Source organism: Equus asinus, chromosome 16 (genome assembly GCF_041296235.1).
Source record: "Equus asinus isolate D_3611 breed Donkey chromosome 16, EquAss-T2T_v2, whole genome shotgun sequence".
Taxonomy (NCBI): domain Eukaryota; kingdom Metazoa; phylum Chordata; class Mammalia; order Perissodactyla; family Equidae; genus Equus; species Equus asinus.
The window spans coordinates 12,549,464-12,575,952 of record NC_091805.1 but is presented as its reverse complement, the minus strand read 5'-3'; the positions used below and the strand labels follow the sequence as shown (position 1 = coordinate 12,575,952).

At 38.5% G+C, this 26,489-nt stretch overlaps 1 protein-coding gene across 3 annotated transcripts; it reads right to left on the bottom strand.

Annotated features, from left to right (window-relative positions):
* LHX8 (LIM homeobox 8) lies at positions 1 to 25,951 on the bottom strand. 3 transcript variants are annotated; one of them, XM_070486606.1, is made up of 9 exons: positions 25,760 to 25,951; positions 23,688 to 23,774; positions 23,142 to 23,303; positions 19,232 to 19,353; positions 16,971 to 17,191; positions 16,354 to 16,457; positions 11,539 to 11,634; positions 5,187 to 5,370; positions 1 to 746 (listed from the first exon to the last, which is right to left on the bottom strand). In XM_070486606.1, the coding sequence occupies exons 1-9, from the start codon at positions 25,838 to 25,840 to the stop codon at positions 670 to 672; spliced, it is 1,134 nt and encodes a 377-aa protein (XP_070342707.1). In that variant the 5' UTR covers positions 25,841 to 25,951; the 3' UTR covers positions 1 to 669. The 3 variants fall into 3 exon arrangements, with proteins under 3 accessions (XP_070342707.1, XP_070342706.1, XP_044605438.2); XM_070486605.1 differs by lacking the exon at positions 25,760 to 25,951 and adding an exon at positions 25,509 to 25,727; XM_044749503.2 differs by lacking the exon at positions 25,760 to 25,951 and having other exon boundaries at positions 23,688 to 24,117.
* Positions 25,952 to 26,489: the final 538 nt, after the last annotated feature.

Genomic DNA, 26,489 nt, shown 5'->3' with positions numbered 1-26,489 from the left:
ACAAACACAAAAGGACCAACTGGTTGAAATTTTCACAAGAATGGAAAATGTTTAATAAACTTAGAATGGTGGACTTATTAAACTATAGTGTTATTTACAGCCATAATTCATCAATCACAAACACAATAATGTGTTTGCATGGCATGCTACAACAGAAGCTTTATTCAGTTCATTCAGAAAACATTGGCAAAATAAATTTCAGTTGCAAATTCACAGATAACAAGCTTCAAAGTATAAAGTTGTATATAACCAAAAAAAATACAGATAATATTTATAACAATAACTTACAGATACAAACTAATGATAAACTACAATTTCACAAAGGATTGTAAACATTTTGCACACTTGTCAGTCCTTTCTTTTAGGCAAAGTGCTCTTTTGATGACAAATAAATTAACAGATACACACTAGAGTGAACTATTTCCAGACAACACACAAAAAAAGTTTCGATTTGTTTTCTTCTTGTAAACATAAGTTTTACAAAAAAATGAAGAATCAATAAAAGTGTCTTGCAGGCCAACTAGAGATACATACCTGGTCAGCAAAGTGATGTTGGAAATGCTTTGGGTGTTAAATAAAAAATTAACATTAATATCTTTTCAGTGGTATTTTATACATAATAAATGACAAGTTTATATCCTTAATCATTTCTATCCCTGAAAAAAGGAATTAGGTATGACTTATTGGCAGTTGTGTCATTGAATGGGGTAACAAGGGCTGGAGTCCAAGAGTTGTTGGTGAATGAGCTACAAAATAGAAAGAAATTTGTGGATCAGTTTTGTAGGGTAAATAAAACTGATTTAAAAACAAACAAAAACAACCCAAGGCACTATGCTTTCATTACTCAGTACAGCTGAGGGCACCAAACTACATTCATTCCACTGACCTCAGCAGAAGAATTAACTTATTCAGCATAGTAAGTACAGTATTAAATAAGAATCCAGGAATGGTTTACCCCTGAATTTTTATTTGGGGCCACAACTGTTTCCACTTTAATGTCCTCCATCCATACCCCATTCACTGCACTTCACCCTGCAGCTAGAAAGACACATGAGCTTTGTCTGCAGAGATGTTGCTAGATTTCATACGACAGTGTCTGTATAGGGTGACCGTCCCCCCACCCCAAATTCTCATTTATGAATGCTTAACTGCCTCTTCTCTAAACATACATCAAAACACATTTGACTCAGGCAACACTGCAGTCATTGTGAACACACACAATTTCACTGCTAGTATAAGTAAATGGCAACAATGGTACAGGCTCTGATTTTTTTTTTTTTTTTTAACCAAAACTTAAAATGAAGCTTCCACTTTCAGCAAGGGCTATCTTGCTTCAAACCAAACCTCCCTCTAAGAGCAACTAGGAAAGCTGAACAAAATTTTTAAAAATTTGTTTGAAGGCATCTGAAAGATACCAAGGTAGTGAAAACTTTCAAAGTCAAGTCCCAGAAGAGAAGGGGAAAAAAAATGTGGCTACTTTTCTCCCAGAAGGTTAGTGATGATTTTAAAAGAAAAAGAATATCTGAGAGGCTGAGAGGTTTAGCAGAGTTTTCAGGAGTTAGAATTTGGCTAGGTTGTGGGGCACAAAAATTAAAGATCAGGGACGATGGAAGAGAAGTCTAAGTGAAAGAACAAAATAGAACACAGACTTTTCTTGGGGATTCCCTGAGGGCTAAGTCCAAGGAGGAGGAACCAGAAATACCCCAGCCCTCCAGGACTGATGCCTGATTGGATTAAGTTCATCTTCCCCTAGCCTAACCCCTTGCCAAAGGCAAAACTAAATCCTTTCTAGTGGAAGATATCGTCCAGAGCCTCAAATTATTCCTTGTTTTTTATACCCAACATCTGAAATGCAAAAAATAAAATGACAAGGCAAATAAGACATGACTTGACTGAAAGCAAAGAGGAAAAACCCAAAAACAATAGAACAGACCCACAAAAGATGCAGATATTGGAGTTATCAGACACAAATTTTACTATAATTAGTATGACAATTATTTAGTTAAGGAATAGGTGACAAAATAGATGATTCCAGCATAGAAGTAGAAACTACGAGCATACCTCGTTTTATTGTGCTTCACTTTATTGTGTCTCACAGATACTGGGATTTTTACAAGATGTCCCTCAAGCAAAAGATTATGACTCACTGAAGGCTCAGATGACAGTTAGCATTTTTTAGCAATCAAGTATTTTTTAATTAAGGAATGCACTTTTTTTAGACAAAATGTTATTGCACACTTAGACTACAGTATAGTGTAAACATAACTTTTATATGAACTGGGAAACAAAAAAAATTCCTGTGACTTGCTTTATTACAATATTTGCTTTATTGTGGTGGTCTGGAACTGAATCTGCAATATCTCTGAGGTATGTCTGTATATAAAAGAATGAAATAGAAATTCTAAAATTGAAGATAAAATAACTGAAATTAAGAACTCAGTGGATGAGTTTTACAGTATATTAGTGAACTAGAAGGTGGGTCAGAAGAAAATATCTAGACAGAAGCATGGAAGGTCAAAAGGCTGGAAAACATGGAATGTTTTTCATAGGGCAGAAACAATATTTGAAGAGACAAAAGCTGAAACTTTTCCACAATGAAAGGCATCCAACTACATATTCAAGAAGCACGTCTAGGCACATTATAACAAAACTGAAAATCAAACACAAAGAGAAAGGCTGGGGAAAAAAAAAAAGACTCACTTTCAAAGGAGCAAGAATAAGGTCAACAGCTGACTTCAACAATAAGGGGTATCAGGTTAATTAACTATCCATATTCTAAACAAGAGAAATAATGGAAACCAGAAGACAATGTTATCTTCAAAATGGTGAAAGAAAATAGCTGCCAACCTGGATTTCCACATGCAGAGGAAATATCATTCACAACTGCATCAAGACAAATATGAATAAACCTAACAAAAGATGTGCAAGTTTACTAAACAGAAAACTCTAGAATGTAAGAGAAAATTCAGAAATGACCTAAATAAATAAAAAGACTAAGTTTATGGTATGGAAGACTATATTATTAAGATAGCAGATTCCTACAAATTGATGTAATAGCTTGAGATTATGATACAACTGTTTTCCCTTTGTGTATGTGTGTGTGTGTGTGTGTGTGTGAGAGAGAGAGAGAAAGATTGGCCCTGAGCTAAAATCTGTCACCAATTTTTCTTTTTCCTTGAGGACGATTATCACTGAGCTAACATCTGTGCCAATCTTCCTCTATTTTATGTGGGATGCCACCACAGCGTGGCTTGATGAGCAGTGCTAGGTCTGCACCCAGGATCTGAACCTGTGAACCCTGGGCCACTGAAGCAGAGCATGAGAACTTAACCACTATGCCACCAGACCAGCCCCATTGTTTTCCCTTTTTTAGTGGAAATTGACAAGCTGGTAAAATTTATGGAAATACAAAGGGTCAAGAATAGGCAATACAAAGTTGAATAACAACCAAGTGGAAAGACTTGTACTACTGGCTATCAAGAATTATAGGACTAGCATAATTAAAACAATTAGGTATTAATATAAAAATAAGCCAATAAAACAATAGAGGGTACAGAAAGTGACACATACATTATATGGACACTTGATTTATGACAAGTGTGGCACTACAAAGCAGCTGGGAAATTGGTATTTTCATCAATTTAACAAAAAAGCGTTGCTTCCTATCTCACACCAGATACAAAATTCAATTCCAGATGGAATGTAAATCTAAACACCAAAGATAAAACAAAGTTTCTAGAAGATAACACAGGAAGAATAACTTCACTATCTCTGAGAAGGAACAATTTCTTGAACAGGACTCAAAAACAATGCCCATGCAGGAAAAAAAGTGATGAAGTGAATTACATTAAAATTAGAAAGTTGTGCTCAACAAAACATACCCTTAAGAGAGTAGAAAAAGGCAAGCCACTGAATAGGGGGAGATATTTGCAACACATAATCATCAAAAACTTATTTAAATGCAAAATATAACAAGAACTAAAACAAATCAAGGAAAAAACAAACAGACAAACCAATAGACCAACAGGCAAAAGACATGAACAGGCTTTTCACAAAACAGGATACACAGATGCCCAACGAAAGAATGGTTAATCTCATCAGTCAGGAGGAAAAAGCAAATTAAAATAACGAGATGGCACTACACAACCATCAAATTAGCTAAAATTAAGATGTCGCACCATCCCAAGTGTTGGTGAGGACATGGAGCACCTTGAACTCTCTTGAACTCTCATATACTGTGGGTCCAAGTGTAAACTGGTTCAACCACTATGGAAAACTGTGGCAGAATCAACTAAAGTTGAGTGTATGTGTAGCCTAAGACCCTATGTTCCACTCCTAGGTACACACCAAATAGAAATGTGAATTAATGTGCACCAAAAGGCATGTACAATCAAGTCCGTAGCAGCATATTCATAAAAGCCCAAATGAGAAAAAATGCAAACGAGTATCAACCATTAAACGGGTAAATTATGGTATATTCCTACAGCAGAATCCTATCTAACAATAAAAGACAAATCACTGATTCTTGCAACAATACAGATGAATCTCACCAACAACGTAATTGGATGAAGTGAGACACACAAGAATACGTTCTGTATGCCTCAATTTATATAAAGCTCAAAAACAGGCAAAACTAAAACATGGTTTTAGAATCAAAGAAGAGGATAATAATTGGGAGGGGACATAAGAGAGGCTTCTGGGTGCTAATTATGTTCTGCTGCTTCATGTGGGTAGCATTTACATGGATATGTTCACTTTATTAATTCATCAAGCTTCTATATGTATGCTTTGCTTCAATAAAAAATTTAACAAAGCTCAGTAAACCCCAATCTAAAAATCTGAGTGTGAATACTTTCTCTGACCATAGGAAAATAAATTATTTAAATATTTTTCAGATGAAAGCCAAAACAAACAAAAAAGCTTTCTAAGTAAAAAAAATCAAGCACTAAGAGTCATGTTCTACATCCGTATTTTAGCTGTGAAGTGGTTGTTAAATTTGTCCCTTAAAATGCAGCCACAGAAATAAAAATGTCTGGATAGTTCTGCTCCCTGCTGCACCCCCCACAACATTTGTCAGCTACTACTGAGGTAATATTTCAAAATGTGAATCCTATCAATAATCTAAGATTAGAAATTATCAGCTTTTAATTGCTTGGGAGATAGCTGTTAAATGTTGGGATACCTACCATCCATATAACTATGCAGCGCAGTTAACATCGTCCCGTCTTGGGGCACGTAGGCAGAATAAGCCATTTCTTCTAACATCGGTGGAGACAGCCTGGAGGGCGGGCCTGCTGTGACTGGGGTGGAGGAAGAGTGATTAGGGCTGACGTGTTTCTTGTGGCGAGCTCTACAATTCTGAAACCACACCTGAGGGGGGAGAAAAGTAATGCAGCTGTATCACATGTCGGCTTCTGAGGATACTATCAGCTCAGTTTAAAAAGGAATGCAACCTCAATTACTTTACCATATGAGCACAGTATAAAACTAAATAACCTTTTTAAAAAGTTCTGCAGGCAGAAGAGAAACATTCTAGCACAAATAACAATGGTCATTTTCTTCTCTCAAATAATAACTATCTGGTGATTTACTTAAAAGTCAATTCTATACTAAACCAGAATCTTCCAAAAGTCTCCTTGGTTTTACTACTGGCATTTGAGACAAAAAGAAAAGCAGAAAAAGCCCTTTTAATCAGAACTTAAAATTTTTTTTTAAACCACTAAAAAACGTATTCTTAGACACCTGCTGGACTTATTTCAAATCCTTTCTCAACTGACTAAAATCCCTACTGAGAGCTTAAAGCTTTCTACAAACCTCTTGATTCAGTTATTCCAGTCACATTTTAACCTGCCGAGTTCAATTTTCTTCAGTGAATACATAGGCTATTCCCTAAGAAGCATGTTACGGTCAGGCCTATAATATGGAAAAACCGGTAACGTTTAAGTAGAATAAAATACAAATAGATACATTGGTGAACGAGTTCACAAAATGTAAAGAGCTATCCACCCTCTTGTCCACTCTATCCCAGAAATAAAGGAAGTGCATTCAAGGGCCAGCGGAGTTTTCCATCTAGGTCCGAGTAAGTGAGGCTAAAATGCCAAGAATGCTTCCAGCAACTCACCTGCGTGAGTTTGAACTCCCTGCCATTAGATAAAACTTGACTATAAAGTGTTACTCTATTAAAGTATTACAGCATTTATTTGCTATCACTCCAAGACAATTCTGTCACAAGAAGAAAGAGAAATGGAGAGATAAAAACTTGAAGGAAATTAAGAACATTTGGGATCAGAGGAGAAGGCCCAGGTAAGGTCAGGGGCACAAGGTTCTGTCCAGGACTAGGAGGTAGTGACTTGATGGCACAAGGGTATCGAAGCTGGAGAATGTGGAAGAGAAGGAAGCTGCAAAAAGATTTATATGAAAAAGCTGGCCTGATTGCAAAGACACACCCTGCCCTTGGGACTCAAAAATAGAGGGCTGGTAAAGTATAAACTCAAGGGATTAAAACTAAAGGAGTAAAAATTAATAATGGAATGGGGAATGCAGCTCTGATCAGGTGGCTGAAAGGCAGCAGCCAAGGAATGTTTTAGGAACAAGACAAGGCAGATATCAAGGAAAAGGAGCAGAAAGTCACAGCCTTCTCCCTGTCTTCCAGAGTGTTAGTTGGACTCTTAGTACAAAGACCACACCCAAAGTCTCCAGTCATAGTTCTTTCCACAGGCTCCTTAACAATAGGTGCCATTACTGTCACCCAACCAGCCAAGAAGATACACTCACAGAGTCTCCAATTTGTCAGAGGCAACTGCTGCCACCTGCCTTTTCCCCTGACAGTACCCACAAGACACACACCCCAGAGGACTACATATAACCTAACACACATGGCACTGTGCTTCCCAGAGTTTCTTCAAAGTATCTTCTGTCTCCAATAACTTATATATTGGATGGAACCTACTCAGTTGTTTAAAAAAAAATCCCAGACTTTGGAAACAAAAGAAGGCATGACATAAACAGCAGAATAACTACCTTAACGCTGATTCGAATAGCCTCTTGGAAAGACCATCAACAAGTCATCAAGCAGAGAGAGGTTTTTAAACACAAAGTGTGATGTAACTTGTAGAGCAAAATATAGCTGAGGATTCCAGACATCAGAAAATAAGTTCTGACATGAGGGCTACCCAGCTTCAGAATTCAAATACAAGTCATGTTGACTCTTCTCACTGACTTAAAATTTCCTCCTGCTTCACAAATCTCTAACAAAGTTAAAATTTCTTCTGAGCAACATACTTTAAAAATTTGTGAGTTCTAAATTGTAACCTATAAAAGTTGAAACCAGGCCCTGTAGACATTCTGCAAAAGACAAAGATTAAGGTGTAAGATGAGTCTCTTAGAAAGCCCGAAGAGCCAAATAAAAGAATTTAGTGTAAGAAAAAGATGGAATATTAAATCACTGCGAAACCCTGGTATACTACTGATTTAGAGAAAGCTGGCTAATCTTTTGGGAGAAAAAAATAGAAAAATCCCTACCTCACATGTAACCAAAAGTCAATTTCAGATAAATCAAAGTTTAGATATAAATAATTGGAACCATAAATGTTTGAGGAAACAAAAGCCATTACTGATATACTCTGAGTGGAGAAGCATAAAAAAAGCCAAATCTATGAAAAAAAAAATGAGGGGACTTGAATACAAAGAAATATAAAAGTTCTATGTGGAAAAAATGAATGAAAAGGAAATTGATGAACTATGAAATTTAACATAATAAATGAATTAATAAATGTCAGTAAGATGGAGGGAAAAGAAAAAACACCAGTAGAAAAATGGGCTAAAAATGTACGATTTTTAAGATTGCAAAATAAGCAAACATTAAAACTCATTGATACTAAAAGAAATGTATAAAAAAATGAGATTTTCTGACTACCAAATTGGAAAATATATAAAAGAACGGCAGTATTCAGGATTCACACGGGTTGGGGAGAGGGAACTTTCATATGTAGCTGCTGGCAGAATAAACTGGTATGAACTTTCTGGAAGGTGATTTTTGTACTCAGTTAAGGCCCCAAAAATGTTTTATCTTTTGACTCATTAATCCCAGTTCTAGAAATGTATCTATCCTACAGAAACTACTGAGTAAGCATGCAAGGTATATATACAATGTTGTTCATTGTAACATTTTTATGATAGTGAAAAACTGGAAATAAATTAGCTCAATATGTGCAGCAATAAAAATGATGTAGATCTTAACATGGGAAGGTATTCCCAGTACACCAAGTGGAAGAAACAGCAATGTTTTATTCTGTTTCTGTAGAATATACAATTCATAATTCACCTAAGAGGCTATGTGAACAGAGATTATATAGGGACACAGAGTGTTAAAAGTAAAATTACCCATTTTTATTCTGTGATTTCAGTACAATGATGACCTGTTCTGTTACTAATGTCTCACTAAGCAGACTTTAGTTAGTAAAGGTATGACTGTCCCTATAATCAGACCACTGTTTCTACCTAATCTTTAGATAACATAGTTTGTATATTAGGATCAAGGCCTAATAATCAAAACTTTTCTTTAACTTTTCTAAAGTGTGCCCAATGCTAGGAAGTAGGCTGAGCAAAGAGGTTATAACTACTATTTGAGATCACAGTAATTAATTCTTCAAAAATACTGTGAAGGACTATATATTTAAATTACATACACCTATGTATATATAAAAATAATATATATATATATGCATGTTAGTACTCCTTCCTTTGTCAACTTATCTAAAATATTTAAATTTAATCCTCACATATTAAAAGCCACCATCCAATAATGTGTTCTTCAAGTTCTAGTTCTTGGAGTCAAGTTAACTTGCTCATAATACTGATGACCTAAATACCTGGAAATTACATGACAGATGTCTGTCTGGGGTCTTTACTTCTTCAAACGATAAGAAAAGCTCTCAGAAAACCCTCCACAGGGGCCGGCTGGTGGCACAGTGGTTTAAGTGTGCACATTCTGCTTTGGCGTCCCAGGGTTCACTGGTTTGGATCCCGGGTGTGGACATGGCACCGCTTGGCAGGCCATGCTGTGGTAGGCGTCCCACATATAAAGTAGAGGAAGATGGGCACAGATGTTAACTCAGGGCCAGGCTTCCTCAGCAAAAAGAGGAGGATTGGCAGCTGTTAGCTCAGGGCTAATCTTCCTCAAAAAAAAGGAAAACCCTCCATTTTCTTTTGCTTCCAACTTCAAAATAATCTAAAAAATAGTAGTCATGAATCTGACTTAGCTGCAGCTGTCACAGTCATTGAACATATAGTCTTAGATTAGAAGGACCCCTCAGCCCGTTGAGCCTGAACTACAACAAAGGAAGCTTCACTTCTGGGCATAGGAAACTCACTACCTCCAATGGAAACCCACCCTATTTCTCTAGCCTTTCATACTGAGAAAGTTCTTCATCATGAGTGAAATCTGCCTTTTTCTACATCCCTTGCAGAGACTTGATTCTGCTGTCTGCAGGACAGCCTGTCGCATATATTTAAAGATAGCTACTCTGTTTATACTATTCCATCCCTCATCATCTCCTGATCTTATCTCCAGATAAATATCCCTGTTGCCATTAATATTAGCACATGTTTTCTTGATCTTTCATGACCTTATTTGCCTTTCTCTAAAAAAGGGGACTCTTTTCAGATTGGTTCCTTGTTAGTCCCTTTTTAAAATTTGGCACTCTGAAATAAACACAGTACCCTGAACATTTGAAAAGCACCAAGGTCATGGGACTCGCCTCCTCAAGAGAGCCTCACCCCACTGCAGTCAACCAAATCCACTGGGAATCTAGGTGTCCAGAGAAGCTGCAGTACCATCACATCTTTCCCACTGGTTTCTTTGTATAGATGATTGGTTAATTATGAAATACTTCAGTCTTAATAAGAATAAACACCTGTTTATCAACCACCCAATTTAAGAAACAAAACATTACACGTACAATGTTGAACTTTACCTTTTTTTTCCCCTGCTGACTTTCATCTTGCTGATTATGGTTACTTGCATTAATTCCTTAAACTTTTTTGAACCCTGAATGTTATTTAAAATTATTTTCCATTTCCCTGACCTCTCTATAAGATCTTGACACAGTTGACCACCTCCATCTTGAACCCACCTCACCCCCTCAGCCTCCATGATGCTTCTACACCAGACTCATTTCTTGATTCTGGCTGTTATTACATCCCATTCAACCAGCACTTCTTACCCTGCTCTCTCCCTAAAGTCCATTTTTTACTTTTTCCTGTCTATGATCTCTTTCTAAAGGATCTTATCCAATTTCATGGCATTAGATCTTTTCACTTGAGTCATGGTCATCCTTTAAAATACCTTTTTACATGCTCAATTGCCACCATCATTGTATGATTAGTAGAGCTAAAAGGGAATTCATCTCCCTCCCAACTACAAAACCAGCTTTCTTCTGACTTCAATATTCCTTTCAATAGCACCATTCCCATGGATACTTTGACTTTAAATTTAATAGTCATCTTTGACTTCTCTCTGCTTCCCCTTTACAGTGTCCAGCTCCATTTCTTGTCTCCCTAGCATCCATCACTGCCATCAGTGTGCAGTCAATAAAATGTTTCTTGATGAATTCTAGGCTACTACCCCAGTTAAGTATCTGTTCAAAAATCACTACCTTGCAGGGTATCCCAACTAATCTATCTCTATCTAGCCTCTCACAACTCAAATTCCTCCCATGTACTATCTCCAGCCCTTTTTTCTTAAAATCACATATCAAGGCTTTCTCCTGCTCAGGAGAGAACACTGCATTCACAGGCCTCTCCAACAATTTCATCTCCCCAAATTTGCAAACATAGATCCTACATTCCAATAAATTTGTTCTAACTCATCCTTCCCTAGCTTTCTTCACACTACTCTTTCTACCTGGATCTTTAACAAAGACCATCAACATCCCCTACATACACGTATTCACTCACATACACAACCATAGAAAAGTAGAAAAAAATATTGGCCTGAGTGGTTAAGTTTGCATGCTCCACTTCGGCGGCCCAGGGTTTCACCGGTTTGGATCCTGAGCATGGACATGGCACCATTCATTAGGCCATGCTGAAGCAGTGTCCCACATAGCACAATCAGAGGCACTTACAACTAGAATACACAACTATGTACTGGGGGGCTTTGGGAGAAGAAGAAGAGGAAAGAAAAAGAAGATTGGCAACAGTTGCTAGCTCAGGTGCCAATCTTTGGAAAAAACAAAAAACAAAAAAAACTGGCCTCAGAACCAGATCTGGCTTGGAACTGCAGTTGTCCTCTACAGCCTGAGGAACTTAGGGTTGTTGTGAGCACTGAATGAAGTAACTTCTGCGAAGAGTCATTTAACAAATGGTAGCCCAGCCCAAGCAGGCTAATTATCAGGTTTAAAGAAATTGAGTTAGAGTGTGAAGAGACCTAAAATGGGAAGCTAATGCTTTGACATTTCTTCACATAAAAAAATGCAACCTCATAAATACCTAGAATAGAACTTTTAGTATCTCTTGATTAACTTTTAAAATAATTACCTGTATCACACGTCTGCTCAAGCCTGTCCTTTCTGCCAGTTTCTGGAGGGTCTGTGCATCTGGGTTGTTGTCCTGAGCAAATTGTGCTTGCATAACCTGTTTTTTAAAAAATGTAGGTAGTAAATAGCTAAAAATAAGAAGCTCAATCTCCTGATTTTGATGACACGTGAGATAAGACATGCACAACAAAATGGGATACTTATATTTTATTACTGGGACATCAATATGGGGAAGTATGTATAAATGAAAAGAATGTATATTTTGTAAGTTTACATACAACTTGCCATGTTACATCTTTAAAAAATAATCCATTTCAATATAAGAACTTGTCTCTCAACTAAACAATCAAAAATAAGCTCAGCTTTTCTTTTCTTCCATTCTCAAAACCCACAAATGAAATGCATAAAAAGTATATCTATTTAGCATTTTTCTGCTTTGTTAAAAATTGCTAGCATTAGAAAACTTTTAAAAATACAAAAATCATTATCACATTTATCTCCAACCTCTACTGAGCTAAACAGGTTCAAGGCCTCTATCACAATTTTTATCAGTCTGCAAATAGTACACAATGCAACAGATAGACTCCATTTAATTGCAATGACTCCATTATTGTTTTGAGCACTTGCTCTATGCAAAGGAATATCTGAGATCTTAAAAAGGGAAACCCATCAGCCTACTGAATAAGAATTTCCTAGGATCTAAATATCTATATATTGAAAAAGCTCCCAAGTGATTCTAATGTGAACCTTTGGATTGGAGCCACTGTGCTAAGTACCATGAGATAGTGATACCTGAAAAAACTGTCCCTGGTCTCAACTTCCTGGGAGAAAGACACAGACATGCCAATAACTACCGACAATACAGGGTAAAGGGAGAGGCACGGAGGAGGAGGTGGAGGGAGGACCCGAACAAAAGCACAAGCCAAGGGCTTTGGATTCTTTCAGAAAAGGGAATCATGGCAATCAAGTGGGATGTTTGAATTTTATTACTTAAAAGTCAAGCGATCAAGGGAAGTATTATGAAATACAAAGAAAGTATTATAAAGAATGAGAGGGGCTCTGGCATCCAGCACGATTGTGTATGTCCACGGGCATGGAATGCGGGTGAGCAATCTAGCTACAGACCTTAAGCATCGCTGACCTCAACACCATTTCCAACAGGCAAAATTAATTGCATTCTCCACTATGCTCCTCATACAATACTGTCTTCTGCCACCGCACTTGTTACAGGGTAGCTCAATAATTGGTTGGCAAGTCCAGCTCTCCGTAGCAGAAAGTGAGTTTCTTGAGGGCAAAGGGAATGGCTTTCTCTTTATATCTCCAAGAGTTAACCTACCTTCCTGTCACATAGTACGTTTAAGAGTTTGTGACTGAATGAACCTTGACAATAAGAGGAAAATCTGAAGACAGTGTGGAGAAAAAGATCGATGTTGTTCCAGGAAACCTTATGAGGTTTACAAATTAAGTTCTCTCTGATTAGAGCCTCTTGTAGAATATGGTATTCCTGGCTTCCTGTCCAACTATATTTGTCCGCATACTCACTGGAAACACCACATGTATTTTTGCTTTAAAAAATAGGCAGAATCAGCCTAAAAGTTTATAATCTCGCTCAGTGGACTTCATTCCTTTCCTACCTCCAATGTCTTACTTTAATATCTTCATGTACAAATAGAGTTGTGTTTACGTGTAGCAGAGCGTATAACATCCCAAAGAGAAAAAAGAATGAGCAAATTAATTATGTCTTTGTTTTTTAATTTTCCAAGGAGAAAAGCTGAACAGATATTTAAGGTTTTGCTTATAAGGCCATTATTGATAATTTATAAAATAAAAATAGCATGCTTTTCACAAATGCATTTCAAATTCTCAAGTTTAATAATGGAACCAAATTACATTTAATAAAGCAATTTCTCATCAAGGAATAAAGCAAAACTTAAACCAACACTGAGGGTTTAGAACTGGAATGTACTAAAGGAAAAGTAAGATATGCTTACAAGTGTTTCGTCTCTCTCACACACACACACACAAAAAACCCTTTTAATTTCGACTTCGTTTCATTATTCTCCAGTCACTAATGATGCCAAAACCCACCCTACCCCTTTTCTCAGTTCTTTGAACGTGGTCAAAGAGTGAGCCTCTGTGGACACTCATCATTTTACGGCCAGGAAATCTACCAGAAATGTCAGGAGTCTGCGTGGTAGCAGCTGACCAACTCAATCTGAAAACAGATTAAAGTCAGTGCTAACCTTGGCATGTTCAACATAATAATCATTGAGCAAGTGCTTCCAACTACAATAAGCAAACCATAATATTGGCAAGAACTTCTTAAATATCATTTCTACAAATGGGACAATATTTGAAAGGTTTTTGCCAACACAAAATATATTCTATTTTGTGAGACAAACTATTTTTTCTTCCCGTAAGTTTCTAAAGAAGAATTTTGGGAAATTATCTTGTTTATTCCTCCCATTTTAACTCTCCTCTGTCCAAAGCAGGTACTTCATGAATAGTCTTACTTACTGATCATCTATAATATAATTTTGCTGAATTCAAGTACTATTGAATATATTCAGCTTTCTGAAAGGTAGGACAATTTGACAATGCATTACTTGATTGATTAGAGGTTCTGGCAAAATATAATGACTCGAGTTTTTAAAAAACCTACAGCTATCCAAGATTCTAAGTTATAAAGAACCACTTGAGGACAAAGATTGTCTCATTTGTTTTAGCTATCCCTGGCATAGATACATGCTAACAAATACTGGATAAATGAGAACATGCTTTGAAGGCATATCATTTCTGTTTTCACTCTTTAAAACCTATGATTCTGATATCAATGTTTTTAACTTATGATTCAGATCACATTTTTCAAATAATAATGCATGAATTACATGGTTTATGCATGTTTGCAACTTAAAACTTTAAGATTATCTACAAGATTCAGAATCTCACTCTTGTTTTAGCTGCTGCTGCCATTAAGTGAAGTTTTGTTAAGGCAGAGTTTTACTCATGGTCTCCTGAGAGGCCAAGCAAAATGAAAAGACCAGAGGTTTGGGAAGCAGGGTCCAAATCTCTTCTCTGCCATTCCCTTGATGGTCTGCCTTGAGAGAAGTTCCTGTACCTCTTGGAAGAGGCTACCTACACTGAAGAATTGTTGAGTTAAAGGGGATAATATAAAGAAATGCCTGGCATAGGACTTAGTACACAAAGACCTCTGAAAATATTATTCCCTTTTTAATTGGCATGTGTAATTATCTTCCTATCTAAGACTGTGTATCCATTTAAAGTGGTTTTAGACTTTCACAATTACAATTTCAATAATAAATGTTTATATTAAATAAGTTATCAACCTTATAATTATTAAAATTATAGCCAGCCTTTCATGAAAACTTTAACAACAGGATATATTTATATTAGAGATTCTATTCTAACACAGACATCTTTTAGCCACTGGGTATTGCTGCCAGGTCTCGCACAGGGATTTATATCTCTAATTTAGGACTTTATGTGATCTTTACTACAACTCAGTGAGGCATCCAGAAAAGCAAGGGTCAAACAGAGATATGTCTTTAAATTGCCTTATCTTTCATTTATCACTTATTGACCACACAGTCTATGCCTAAGAAATCCCAAACCATCATTTGGAACTTTGTCAGAATGGATCTAGATTTTAATGCTAGATTGCTTTCCAATGCCATTAAGTTCCCTCGGACACATCAAGTTTTCTTTCTTAATCATTCTTTCTTAATCTTTCTTTCTTAATCATTCTGAAAAATCCTCTCTTGAAACCCTTTTATTGTATTCATCTTAAATGTTGACAAGTCTTGGAACACTACACGATTTTTCAAAAAACTACTTCCACTTATTTGTTAACATTGTATAAATGTCCTTTAGAGTCTGAGCTAAGATGGTTACTCTGTATAAAGCACCTGGCAGTATGTGTTAGGTGCTCAATAAATGTTACTTTACCTTAACATAAAACAAATACCTCAGCCACATTAATCTTTTAGAAAATGTGATTTCTTTATCTGAAAGAATGCCAGAAAAAATCATTATTTGAGTAGACTTAAATACAAAGCAAGGAGTAATTATTTAATTATTTTTGTGAAAATTTGCATAAATTGAATTTATAATAATTATATTTAGGGCAGCTAAGCCGAAAGTAATCTCTCCCTCTTCAGGGGACATAATCAACCTTTAACATCAAATTATAGAATTACTCCCTCTATCCTCTGCAAAAACAAGAAAGGGTCTATTTGATTGGAGTCAATCAGTAGATTCCTGATCATGGTAAGGCATATTCAATTTCTTCCTACTCAGAAAACATACAGTCTTGTCCATTAAAAGTCTCATTGTGGTTTGTTAAAAAGATGAACACATTAGTGTCCCATAGACCCACATACTGTATGTCTCTTTCTGTTAAGAGTCTTAGAATATTTTGCCTTCTATTACAATTACATGTAGTAATGTAAATGCCTGGGTTAAACTGATTTTATCAGAAAGTTAGGACAGATAAACATTTTGTTTCCACTTTGATGTTAATATCAATAGACCCCCAGAGAAACAAGGCTTGAATGACTAGTTCATACCATATCATGCCTCTGGAAATACTGATAAACATTTTAGGGCAATAAGGATGTTTTCATACATTCACCAAGTTAGTTTTCACAAAAACCACAGTCTAAAATTTTGAAAACATAAAAATATTTTTAGACAACATGGAGATTGTTTTTCTGTCTCATTTTGTTTGTTTGGGTTTTAGTTTTTTGTTTTTGGTAGGAAGGGGCTTCAAAAATCATAAATTCATTGTCATGGCTACCTGGAGCTGATCTGCTGTAAAGCTGGTCCGAGCTCTTTTTGCTGGTTTTGGATGATTAACATCTTGCTCTGTGAGGAGGGCACCTTCAACACTAATCCCATTACCTGCATTTAAAAAGCACACCATACATGTTGGTAACTCCAATGGGTCCACCAGTCATGCAATAATACGTTTCTTGCATCTCTTGCTTTGGTGTGAAACTGTATACATCTTCTAGACTGTCAAACCCCTTAAGTTTTAAAACACACTAGAAACATACTGTGAAACAATATTCCATATGTAGGCTTATGTATTAGTCAAAAGTGCAAAAAGTTAGAAGTGCACATCTAAGGCTCATCCTTAGAAAGGAAAATACAGGAAAACAACTGGTTACAAAAAGCAAACAGAATCCTAAACTCAAGGCTGCTGCCTGAGAATATGGCACAAGACTAAAACACATGCCATGGCTTTCCCTGTAAATAAACAGATGGAGACTATCCCTAACAGTAGAGTCCTTAATGAGTTTTACCGCAATTACACTGCACAAAATAATGCATTAAGATGACCTTAGGAAAAATCGTTTTATTCCTGTATTCACTGTCCCAAAAGACTCAAAAGTATTTTAAGTATATATTTACCATTTTCCACTTCTCTTTTTAAATTATCCAGCATGCAGTCATAATGCACTCTGCAGAGGACTTTCTCTTCCACCAAAGCAAACTCCTCTCCCGTGGAAAGTTGTCTTTTGCAAGAAAAGCAGGCAAAGCATGCCAAGTGATAGACATTCCCCTTGGCCCTCCGGACCCAGTCAGTAGAGTGGATGTGCCTCCCACAACGAGAACAGCGAGTTCCATACCTTCTACATAAATAGAAGGGCAGGAGATGGAGATTTTAATGCTTGGTGAGAAATTCATGAGTCTAAGAGTAAATTAACATGTTATAATACTCATTGGAGCAACCTAAGTATTTAAATCTTTTGAAAATGAAACAGGAATCAATTATTTTTCTAAAAGTCAATATGGTAAGCAATGAAGACTTGAGATAGGGTCATAATTCAAAGCTGTTTATAAAACAAAAACTTTCCATTGTTACTCTAAAGGAAGATTGCATTTTTTCTTTTAAAATAAATGAAATATGAGTTTCAATATCCTTCTTTAAACAAATATCAGTGCATTTATAAATTACCTAGAGATTCAAGATACAAACACACACACACACATGCTCCAGATTGAAACCCAGAAGTGCAAAGCCTACCACTGAAGAAACAAATAATGACTTCTTAAAACAGAGTTGAGATAATTAAAAAATGCTCTAAATACTTTTCAAAAAGTTAAAACATTTAAACACTTAAAATTGATATTATCAAAGAATGAGTAGGACAGAAATTGTTTATCCTGGGGGCGAGGAAAGAAAACTCAGAGATGTCTCCTTTGGTCAATGAGCTGTTGCACTGCTATCCACAGAGGAGGGGAAATATCACCTAAAACGTCCAGAGACATATCTGAACATTAAATGTAGGTTAAACTTAACAAAATGCCTGATGTAAACATTTCTTTTTTCTCTCAGTCTGAGTTACTGGACATTCTGTCACATCTCTTATCACAATTAGTCATGGCCTGGAACAACTACACCAAACTGAACAAGTATGTGTCTGTGTCTCCTCCTTAATATATCTTTAGAGCTATTGTCAGCTTTTTTTCAGTTTAACTTGAAAAACTGAACTCTAAATAAATTTGAGAATATAATAAAATATGAAGTATAAAAAAATCCTGAAGAACTAGACTTTTAATAAGTCTCTGAAACCAAACCTTTCAAAGGGCTTTAAATTACCATAAAAAATTAAGATTAGCATATCCTAAGTGAAAAAGGAGGCAAATTGTTACTATTTTTGAGGAAATGGAGAGTAAATCCAATGAGAAATATACATTTTCAGTAATTATAAAATTCTGTGACTTTATAAAAGACTCTGGATTTCACGAAGTGCTTTAAATTACCTAGCAATTTTATTCAAATCAATCACTAAACTCTCTGAAGTCAATTTTTGAAATGGAGTATAAACATAATTAGTATTAACAAACTTCATTATATAATACTAACTTCCCACTTTTACAATGAACATTCTTCTTCATTGGGAAGTGCAAATGAAGAAAAACTATGGTAATTTTTAAAAGTCATGCTTAAGGATGATTTCAATTTCTAGGTAGCTATACATTAGTAATTGAATTATATCTAGAAGAAACAATTATAAAGCGATCACACAAAAAATCTTACATTTAATATCTTAGGCAAATATAATGTCACAAAACAAAGATTAAAGAACAGACAAAAGAAACAAGATTTTTAGGCAGAGTAATTAGACCTAGTGCATTTCTCATACTAGAATGGTCAATTCTTCTGAATATTATGGTTTATCACAGTCTCCAAACTGCTGATATTTTACAGGCATATAACTAGGGATCGTTCTGTAGTAAACAAGTAATATTTTTATCCTCATAATATTTTTATTTCATCTTCCTGCTCCCCCATAATATTTTCATTTTGTCTTACTACTCCCAAAAATAAGGGGCTTTGTCACAATAAGTCATCTTCTGTTTCAAGCTGTATACCTGCACACAGCAAAGAAGTTTCCTAGTTTTTAAGACCTAAAACTTTCACTTGCCAAAGTGGAAATATTTAAAATTAGTTTTTGTATACTGATTCCTACAACATAAACATACTTATTTTATTTCTTTTAATACAAATTACACCTCCAAATATAGGAAACATTCTCATTTTGAAATCCATAATATAAGAAAAGCCAGGTTTTAATAAAACTAAACAAGAAAGTGTTTTTACAAAATTCTCTTTGCAGGATAATTTCTTGGAGTATCTACTTTCTAAAAAAAAAGTTTCAGTGTACCTGAAATAGTCAAGTTTGCAGAAAATATCTTTGTCTTTAATATAACAGCTGGTATGCCTTCCTAAGGAGGTTCTGCAGACACTGCAGGAGAGACACCGAACATGCCAGCACAGGTCATTCACCTGTGAAGCAAAAAGGGGCAGGATGAGATGCTATTCTAATAAGAGTATCATTCATTGGTTTTGTGTATTTGTCAATTTAAAAAGCTGACCCTTTAATATTTTAACACATTCTCTGAATGTTTCCATCTAAAAGGAGTAATTTACACAAAGAGGCATCTAGATATATTCTCTTCTAGAACCCAACCAGAAAATCACAATAGTATATTCTACATTTGTGTTAAAAAAATTTTTTTTTATTTCTTTAAAGAATTCAGATTGTTTTTTTTTCTTTTTAAAATTGAACTTCTAGGAACACAGGGAAAATTGTGGTCACTTTAAAGTCCTACATACTGGTTGGCTTTTTCTTTTACCAAATTCTTCCCACGACGAAAAATGGTAGCTAAAGAAGTCAAGCCACATATCTTCTCAATCTATTTTTCGGCTAAATAATTATAAACTGTGCACCAGTTAAAGTGAGAGAGAAAGACAGTGAAAAACAAGCTTTGTATGATCAGTACTTACCCTTGTAAAGAAGCCAGCCAATCCATTTTGCTTACAAAATAGAAACTGCTAAGGTGGATTTAAATGTTGATATGGCAGAAGCCCTGGCTCCTTTCTAATATTAAGTACTAGAATCCAGGAGGAAAGCATTGGTTACCCTACTTGATTTGGTTACTGAAGAAGAAAATAAATCTGATTATAAGTGGATCTACATAGGCAGCCAGCATTGTTTGCCATTTATACTTCAAGTAGTAAGGCATAAAATGGTGTTTAATAAACCACAGCACTTTGTATCTTCTAAATAGGAACATGAAATATTGTCAACTCAGGGAACACATCATAATTACCCTCACCTTAAACTGTTGCCATCATACTATAAGATTTAACCTTCAAGAATGAAGGTGTGTATTGAATTGAACTTGCCTTCTAATGCAAGCTCCTAAAGTTTGCTCCTGTTAACTGGACACAAGAATTAGGTTTATGCTTAAATTTCATGTAAAAGAACAGTAATGATGCAAAAACACTAGTCACATCCTACAAATGAATCTAATGCCTAAAATAGGAATTAGGAAATTGGAAAAATGGGAAATTGTGAAATATGGCTTTTGCTACACTATTTCATAATAAAAACTATGTGTCCAATGATTCTATCAGATTAGCACTACTGTTCAACATGTTTTTCTGTGATCTGAAATAGAACAATTACTTCCAAGCTGAAGGAAATAGTTTCACCGACTTCTAATTATAGTTATATGCCTCTTTCCAAAGCATTAATGAGAGTATCATTTTGGTGAAATTTTGAAAGTTTTAGGTTTTAGTCTTGCTACAAAAGAGGTATACATTCACTATACAAGAAAACATGAAAAATAACAAATAAATAATAGAAAAAACCTGAGGAAATCAGAATAAAAAGATGTTAACAATGGTGAATACTGTACTGGAAATAAAGATGCGTTTTCCTTCTATCTTTTCCTAAAATGGGCCCAGTTAAGTTAAAATTTAGAAGTACAGGCTTCCTTTAGTAGTCCACTGTTTTGGGCCTTCTGCATTTCCATCTTATCCAGGTTTTCTCTTTTTCTGAAAGCAGGGTAGATTCAGACATCGAGGCAGAGTCATGGCCACCCTCCAACTCCCTAAAACCAGACCTAATGCCTCCTTTGCCACCTGTCCTCAAAGTTTACTTTCAAAAAAAAAAAAATGTTCTTTTATCTTCTATTTCTCTTCCAGGGAGGAGAGTAAGGTGAAGAGATAAAATTCTGGAGACTATAAACCTTCCTTGATGGCTGGTATTGATCCAATCTGTATACGTACATAGGACCAGCCAGAAAAACCAGCCAAATGACAGGGCACTGAAGCATTAGATAGAGCAGATGCATCTATCTCCTCTCATACTTTTTGTTCTAACTGCATTTTACCTGTCTCACAATACGGTGTTTTCCTATATTAAACAGTTACACCTTCAAATACTCTACTAGAGCTAACCATTATTTTTTACCAATGAATTGAATTGAATTCCAACTTATCTGGAAGACTAAATACTCAAAATGGAAAAAAAAAAAAGTTAAGAACTCTGTTTTTATATAATCGCATAGTACCAAGTTTTCATTAGAGCTAATATATATTCTAATACGTACAAGAAGAGTCCGAATCACACTGTACCTAGACTTCATTGGGAGGAGTCCAGTCCTGCTACAAAGGAAAGCTTTAAACAACTCATTTAGACAACTTAGATATTTTATATAATATAAATATATAATATATAAACATTTTTAATCAAAGATGAACACCAAAAACTATTTTGCCTATTTCAGAGGGTAAGAGTCACTTTATAATAACCTTTTTTCTATATCTTCTCTGCTATAAGGTGTGTAACATTTATAGATCCATTCAGAAACATTCTCAAAGATTAGGCTAATTATCAAGAGGGCTTATTGAAAATAAGAAGCTAGTTTTAACCCAAAGGATGGTTTTTAAATATCCAAAAAGGCTCAGGTCAAGAAACATTGGAATGGGAATCTTAAGAACGCAGATTTAAAGAGAAAGCCATGTTAATTTACCAGCTTTAAGAATCAACCACCAATTAAGATTAAGTTAATCACTGTTTAATGTTTTCACCAAAACTTCTTTGGGCGCTTTATCTGGGTTGTATCTGTAGGCTATCATTCTCACTTTACAGATGAAGCAGCTTTGTATGTTGAGGCAGAAACAATGAAACTCACTAACTTGCTTTTTGGACTCATATTCTCCATAATTAATCCTTTTAAAAACTGGGGGTGGAAGGGTGTTGGGGGGAGGGAATAGAAAGTGAACCGGTTTGCTACTAATTCAGTGTAGGAGAGATCATTATTTTAAATACTGGTTTTAAAAAATTATTGAAGTTGAAAACCCCTGGGTTTGGGATTAAGACACATGGGACCATGATCCTGCATGCAATGACATGGGTAACAGTGGCTTGCCAGAATTTCTACTCTGAAACTCCCCCACAATATTTTAAGAGAGAAGTAAAACAAATTAAAACAGACAGTCAACTCTCAAAGCACCACTTGAAGTACTTCATCTCAGGCATTTTTCCTTCTTTCTTTCTTTCGTTTTTTGTCGAACTGTACATCAATTTCCATTTTTTTCCCAAGTACTGGAGAAGAGATAAGAAAGCATTGGGTGGCTTTTAGATATTAAACCTTAATAAGAGGAGGAAAGTTTCAAAATAGTTTTTCTTTAAATGTTCCTATGAACTTTTACTTTGGAAAAGCCTCATGTTACTGTAAATAAACATAGGAATATGTAAAAAAAAAAAAAAAAAAAAATCTGTCCAGAAAAGACCCTTTAAGGAACTTGACAGTGGTTCTCACCAAAGGAGATACTGCAAAGGGGAAATCAGGTAACGTATTACTGACCTGGAACTCTCATAAGCAGGCAGGTGTGTGGGTGTTATTGGAGGTGGAGGGACCATAACCCGGGGCTCGGGAAAAATAATCAGGCGGGACCCTGTTTCAGAACGGTAAGAGTTTCCCCACTTGCGTTCCTTTACGAGTCGGTGGCTGACTCCAGTACATATACAACACCGGGTACCGGCACTTCCAGACCACGATGTGTCACACAAGCTGTTTTGCAACAACGCCAAAGATTCTAAGATTTCTTCTCCCACTCTTTCCCACTGCATGAGTTGCCCTTGCCTGGGCTCTTTTGCTGAGAAAGCCTACAACCTTGAGAGAGAACTTGAGTGGAAAAGAGGGAAAAAATAAACTTTTCTCTTTTCTGGAGTTCCCAGGGTAACCCCGCTCCGCTTGGGCCCCGCGGCTCCGCCCTACCTTGAGAAGGTACTTGTCCACGATCTCCAGGCCGCAGCTGTTGCACACACACTTGCCAGAGGGGCAGACGGAGCCCGAGGCCATGGACCGGGGCGAAGACGACGGGGACAGCGGGGCCGAGGAGGAGCACGAGTCCTCGTCCCCCGCTCCCTCGGGGCTCACCTGCAGGAAGCCACGAAGCGCGTCGCAGGCCGTTCTAGACCCCTCCTCCCTCCTCATCCCACCGACCCACGGGGGCCCCCCCACAGCCTCCCGTCCCACCCCCAGTTCGTGAGGTCTCGCTTCTCGCCCTCTCCCGGGGTCCCAGCTCTCACCACGCACCCGCTGGGGCTGCCGACCCCTGACCTCGAGGACCCGGGGCGCTTGCAGTCCTGCCCAGCCCGCAGCACCGGCTCAGCCTCCCACCCCGCCCCGCCCCAGTCCCTCCCTCCACCGGCTAGCGGAGGGGCCAGCTGGGCCCCGGAAGGGGCGCGAGGACAGCAACCCTCGGTCCAGGCCGCCTCTCCACCTCCAGTCTCGCCAGCACCCAGGTCCCTCCCCACTCACCAGGCCCTCTTCCCCGGCGCCTTTCCGAGTCCTCCCGGCCGCCAGGGCTGCAGTCCGCCCGCACTCCTCCGACATGAGCCCCTGGCACTGCGGGGCGGGGGTGGGGGAAGTGGGGAGAAACAGACGAGAAGTCCTGAGCCGGCACGCGCGGCCCAGAGCCTCAGCCTCTCCGCGCGCGGGGCGGGCTAATGAAGGCCCCTCGCGCGCCGGGCCGCGCGCCGCGCTCAGGGCGCCCGGGCCCGGCGCCGCGGGCAAGCGGGCGGAGAGGCGTGCAGCCTGCTTGCGGGCAGTGGGCGGCGGCAGCGCAGCCCCAGAGGTGCGGCGAGGCGGCCACTCAAGCGCCGAGGGCTCGCCCGGCGCTCTCGGGGCTCCGGGTCCCCAGTGCTCACCGGAGCACGTCGGTTCCCCGCCCCCCTCCCGGGGGTAACAAGTTAATAACAATCATCCCCGCACAAAGCATTTTCTTTCTAGACGTCAATCACAGCGGAGCGGGGATCACCCGGCTAAAGGAGGTGCATGGGCGGGGGGGGGGGGGGGGGTGGAGTGGGAGAGAAGAAAAGAGGATTGAGGAGGGGGTGGGGGGAAGAAACTTGATTTCTTTAATAACCTCAATTAAAAGAGCAAGACACATATATATTTTTAAAAGGGGGCTTTTTGAATTGGATAGCCCAAAAGGTGAAGAGGTTTAATAGGATACTTGAAAGCTAATTACAGCGGGATTTAAGAAGCCTGGTGTTTGTTCCGATGACAATTTGAATGAAAATGCTTCAGATTAAACCGAGCCAGCAGCTCTTTCGTAAACTTACAGCAATTAGAGCTGCGAGTGATTTACACTCGTTTCTTTAAGGTGTAAATTGCCACTTATTGCTCAGTAAGTCAACATTTGAGCTACTAAAGGATTATTTTTAACCAGCGCAAAAAGCGGGTCGAATAATGGAAAATATCCAGCTGAATTTAATTTGTGCCATTAAAAAAACTCACCCAACGTCGGCCAAAATGTTTTAAAGCAGCAACGCGCATTACTCAAGTGTTTCCAAGCCTTTGCTGGAGTTTTGATCTTAAACAAAAACTCAGCCTCTCTGGGATTTTTCTGCCTTGGTTTACGAAAACCCTGGCTGGGGTGGGGAGCGCCGAACTTGAGAGGCCCCACACCTCTTAATTTCTGACTCTTCGCCTCCCTTTTTCCCTCCCTCTGACAGCATCAGGCGAGATACCGTCCGAACCCGAGAATCCCCGGGCTCTCTGCCCGGACCCTTGGGTGCGCTCCCTACGCCGGACCTGGCACCGCCGCACGGAGGCCGCGTCCTGGTAGACACAAAGAGAGTTTAAGCAGAAACGCCCTGCGTTCGCCGGGTGTTCCCCACCAGCGTCGGAGGAAAGACCAAGTCAGTGGTGCCCCGTGCGGGAACCGCTGAGCCGCTCAAACAGGCTGCAAATGTTTTCAAACTAAAAACGCGAGACACCCACAGGTCCTGCCTGCAGAGAGGTGAGAGCTCGTCAGTTTCCCCCATCCACTAGACGAACGGTGTGACTTGCATGCCCTGCAGTCTGCTTCTTTTGGTATTTTAAGTCAAATAGCCCTCCGGGCCCGCCTTGGGGATCCCCGAGGCCTTCCAGGAGCTACGTCTGTCTCTGGTTCGCCGTGGGCCCCCGGCAGCGCGGATCGCCCGGCGGCCGGAGGCGCGCCTCGGGGTCCGCAGGCGGCCGGGCTCAAGGAGCCGCCCCTCGGTTTGGTCCCACCCGACAGTCACCCGGAACTCCCGACTCGCTCTCCCCGACCGCCACGATCACCACGGCAAATAGAACAAAAGCACCACTCACATGTACCCGAGAGCGCCTTAGGTTCGAGGCTTCGTCTCCCAAATTACAGTCTCCATGCCTCAGGTTAAGTGAGCTTGTGGGGAGGGGAGGCAATGATTACTGACTAACGCTACTACGTAATAAAAAAAATTGCCAGGTCTGAAGATGAGGCCGGTTACAGGTAATTTCTGAACCTCGTTTAGGAGCCCAAACAGCTCGCGTTTCAAGGAAACTGCGATTCAGCTGGTCTGGCCAGGCGTCGGCTCGCTCACCTTCTCAGTGGGAACTGCCAGCTCCGGCACGTCCTTTTCTTCTAGTTTACACACAAACATCTGATCGCTTTTCCAATACATGGCACTGCTAGAGCTGCTTATCACATACCAACTCCAGAGGGTCAGAGGCTGTCCGTGTCTGCGATCTTCCCTCCCTCCCCCGCCCCAATGCACTAATAAAAGCTGACACCGAAGAGTAAGAAGGCCACAAGTTAGGTCTTCGTCCAAAGAGGCCGCTGTGGCCGTAACCACTCTCTGATGGACTGTTCTTAAGATTCTTTTCCCAACTTCACTGAGGTCTGTCCCTCCAGGAAAAGAAAAAAAAAACGTTTTGTTTTCCAGAGGGTGGAACCTTACTTAAAGGGAGGGATGGGGGTGTGGGGAGCAAAGTCTTTTCCTGGAGGAATAGCCTCACCTCCTTAAGGAAAACCCGCCTTCTGTACATGTTAAGATCTTTATCAGGACAAGCCAACTTACTCCAGATTTAGTATTAAAGAAAAAAAAACCCATTGGGAATGGCCTGTTAACTTTCGACTTAAAAAAAAAAAATCTGCTCTGTGCATTTGCAGTGGCTTTTTAATTCTCGCTCCCCAACCAAAACCTAAACAAAGATTCAGGTTACATGTCTTTCTGCAGTAAGCAGAAGGGGAAGCGGAGGTCTGGGGGACTTGAACGTTTTAGTCATCCTCCTGAAACGCACGGCTCTCCTGTCTAGCCGAGGAACGTGACC

Excerpts from the sequence above, each read along its gene's own strand:
- LHX8 (XM_070486606.1), bottom strand. The coding sequence starts at position 25,840 with ATGTATTGGAAAAGCGATCAGATGTTTGTGTGTAAACTAGAAGAAAAG. Across the intron at positions 23,775-25,759 it reads TGGCAGTTCCCACTGAGAAG|TGCCAGGGGCTCATGTCGGA; the intron begins GTGAGCGAGCCG and ends CCCGCCCCGCAG. Across the intron at positions 17,192-19,231 it reads TGCAAACTTGACTATTTCAG|AAGGTATGGAACTCGCTGTT; the intron begins GTACACTGAAAC and ends CTATTTATGTAG.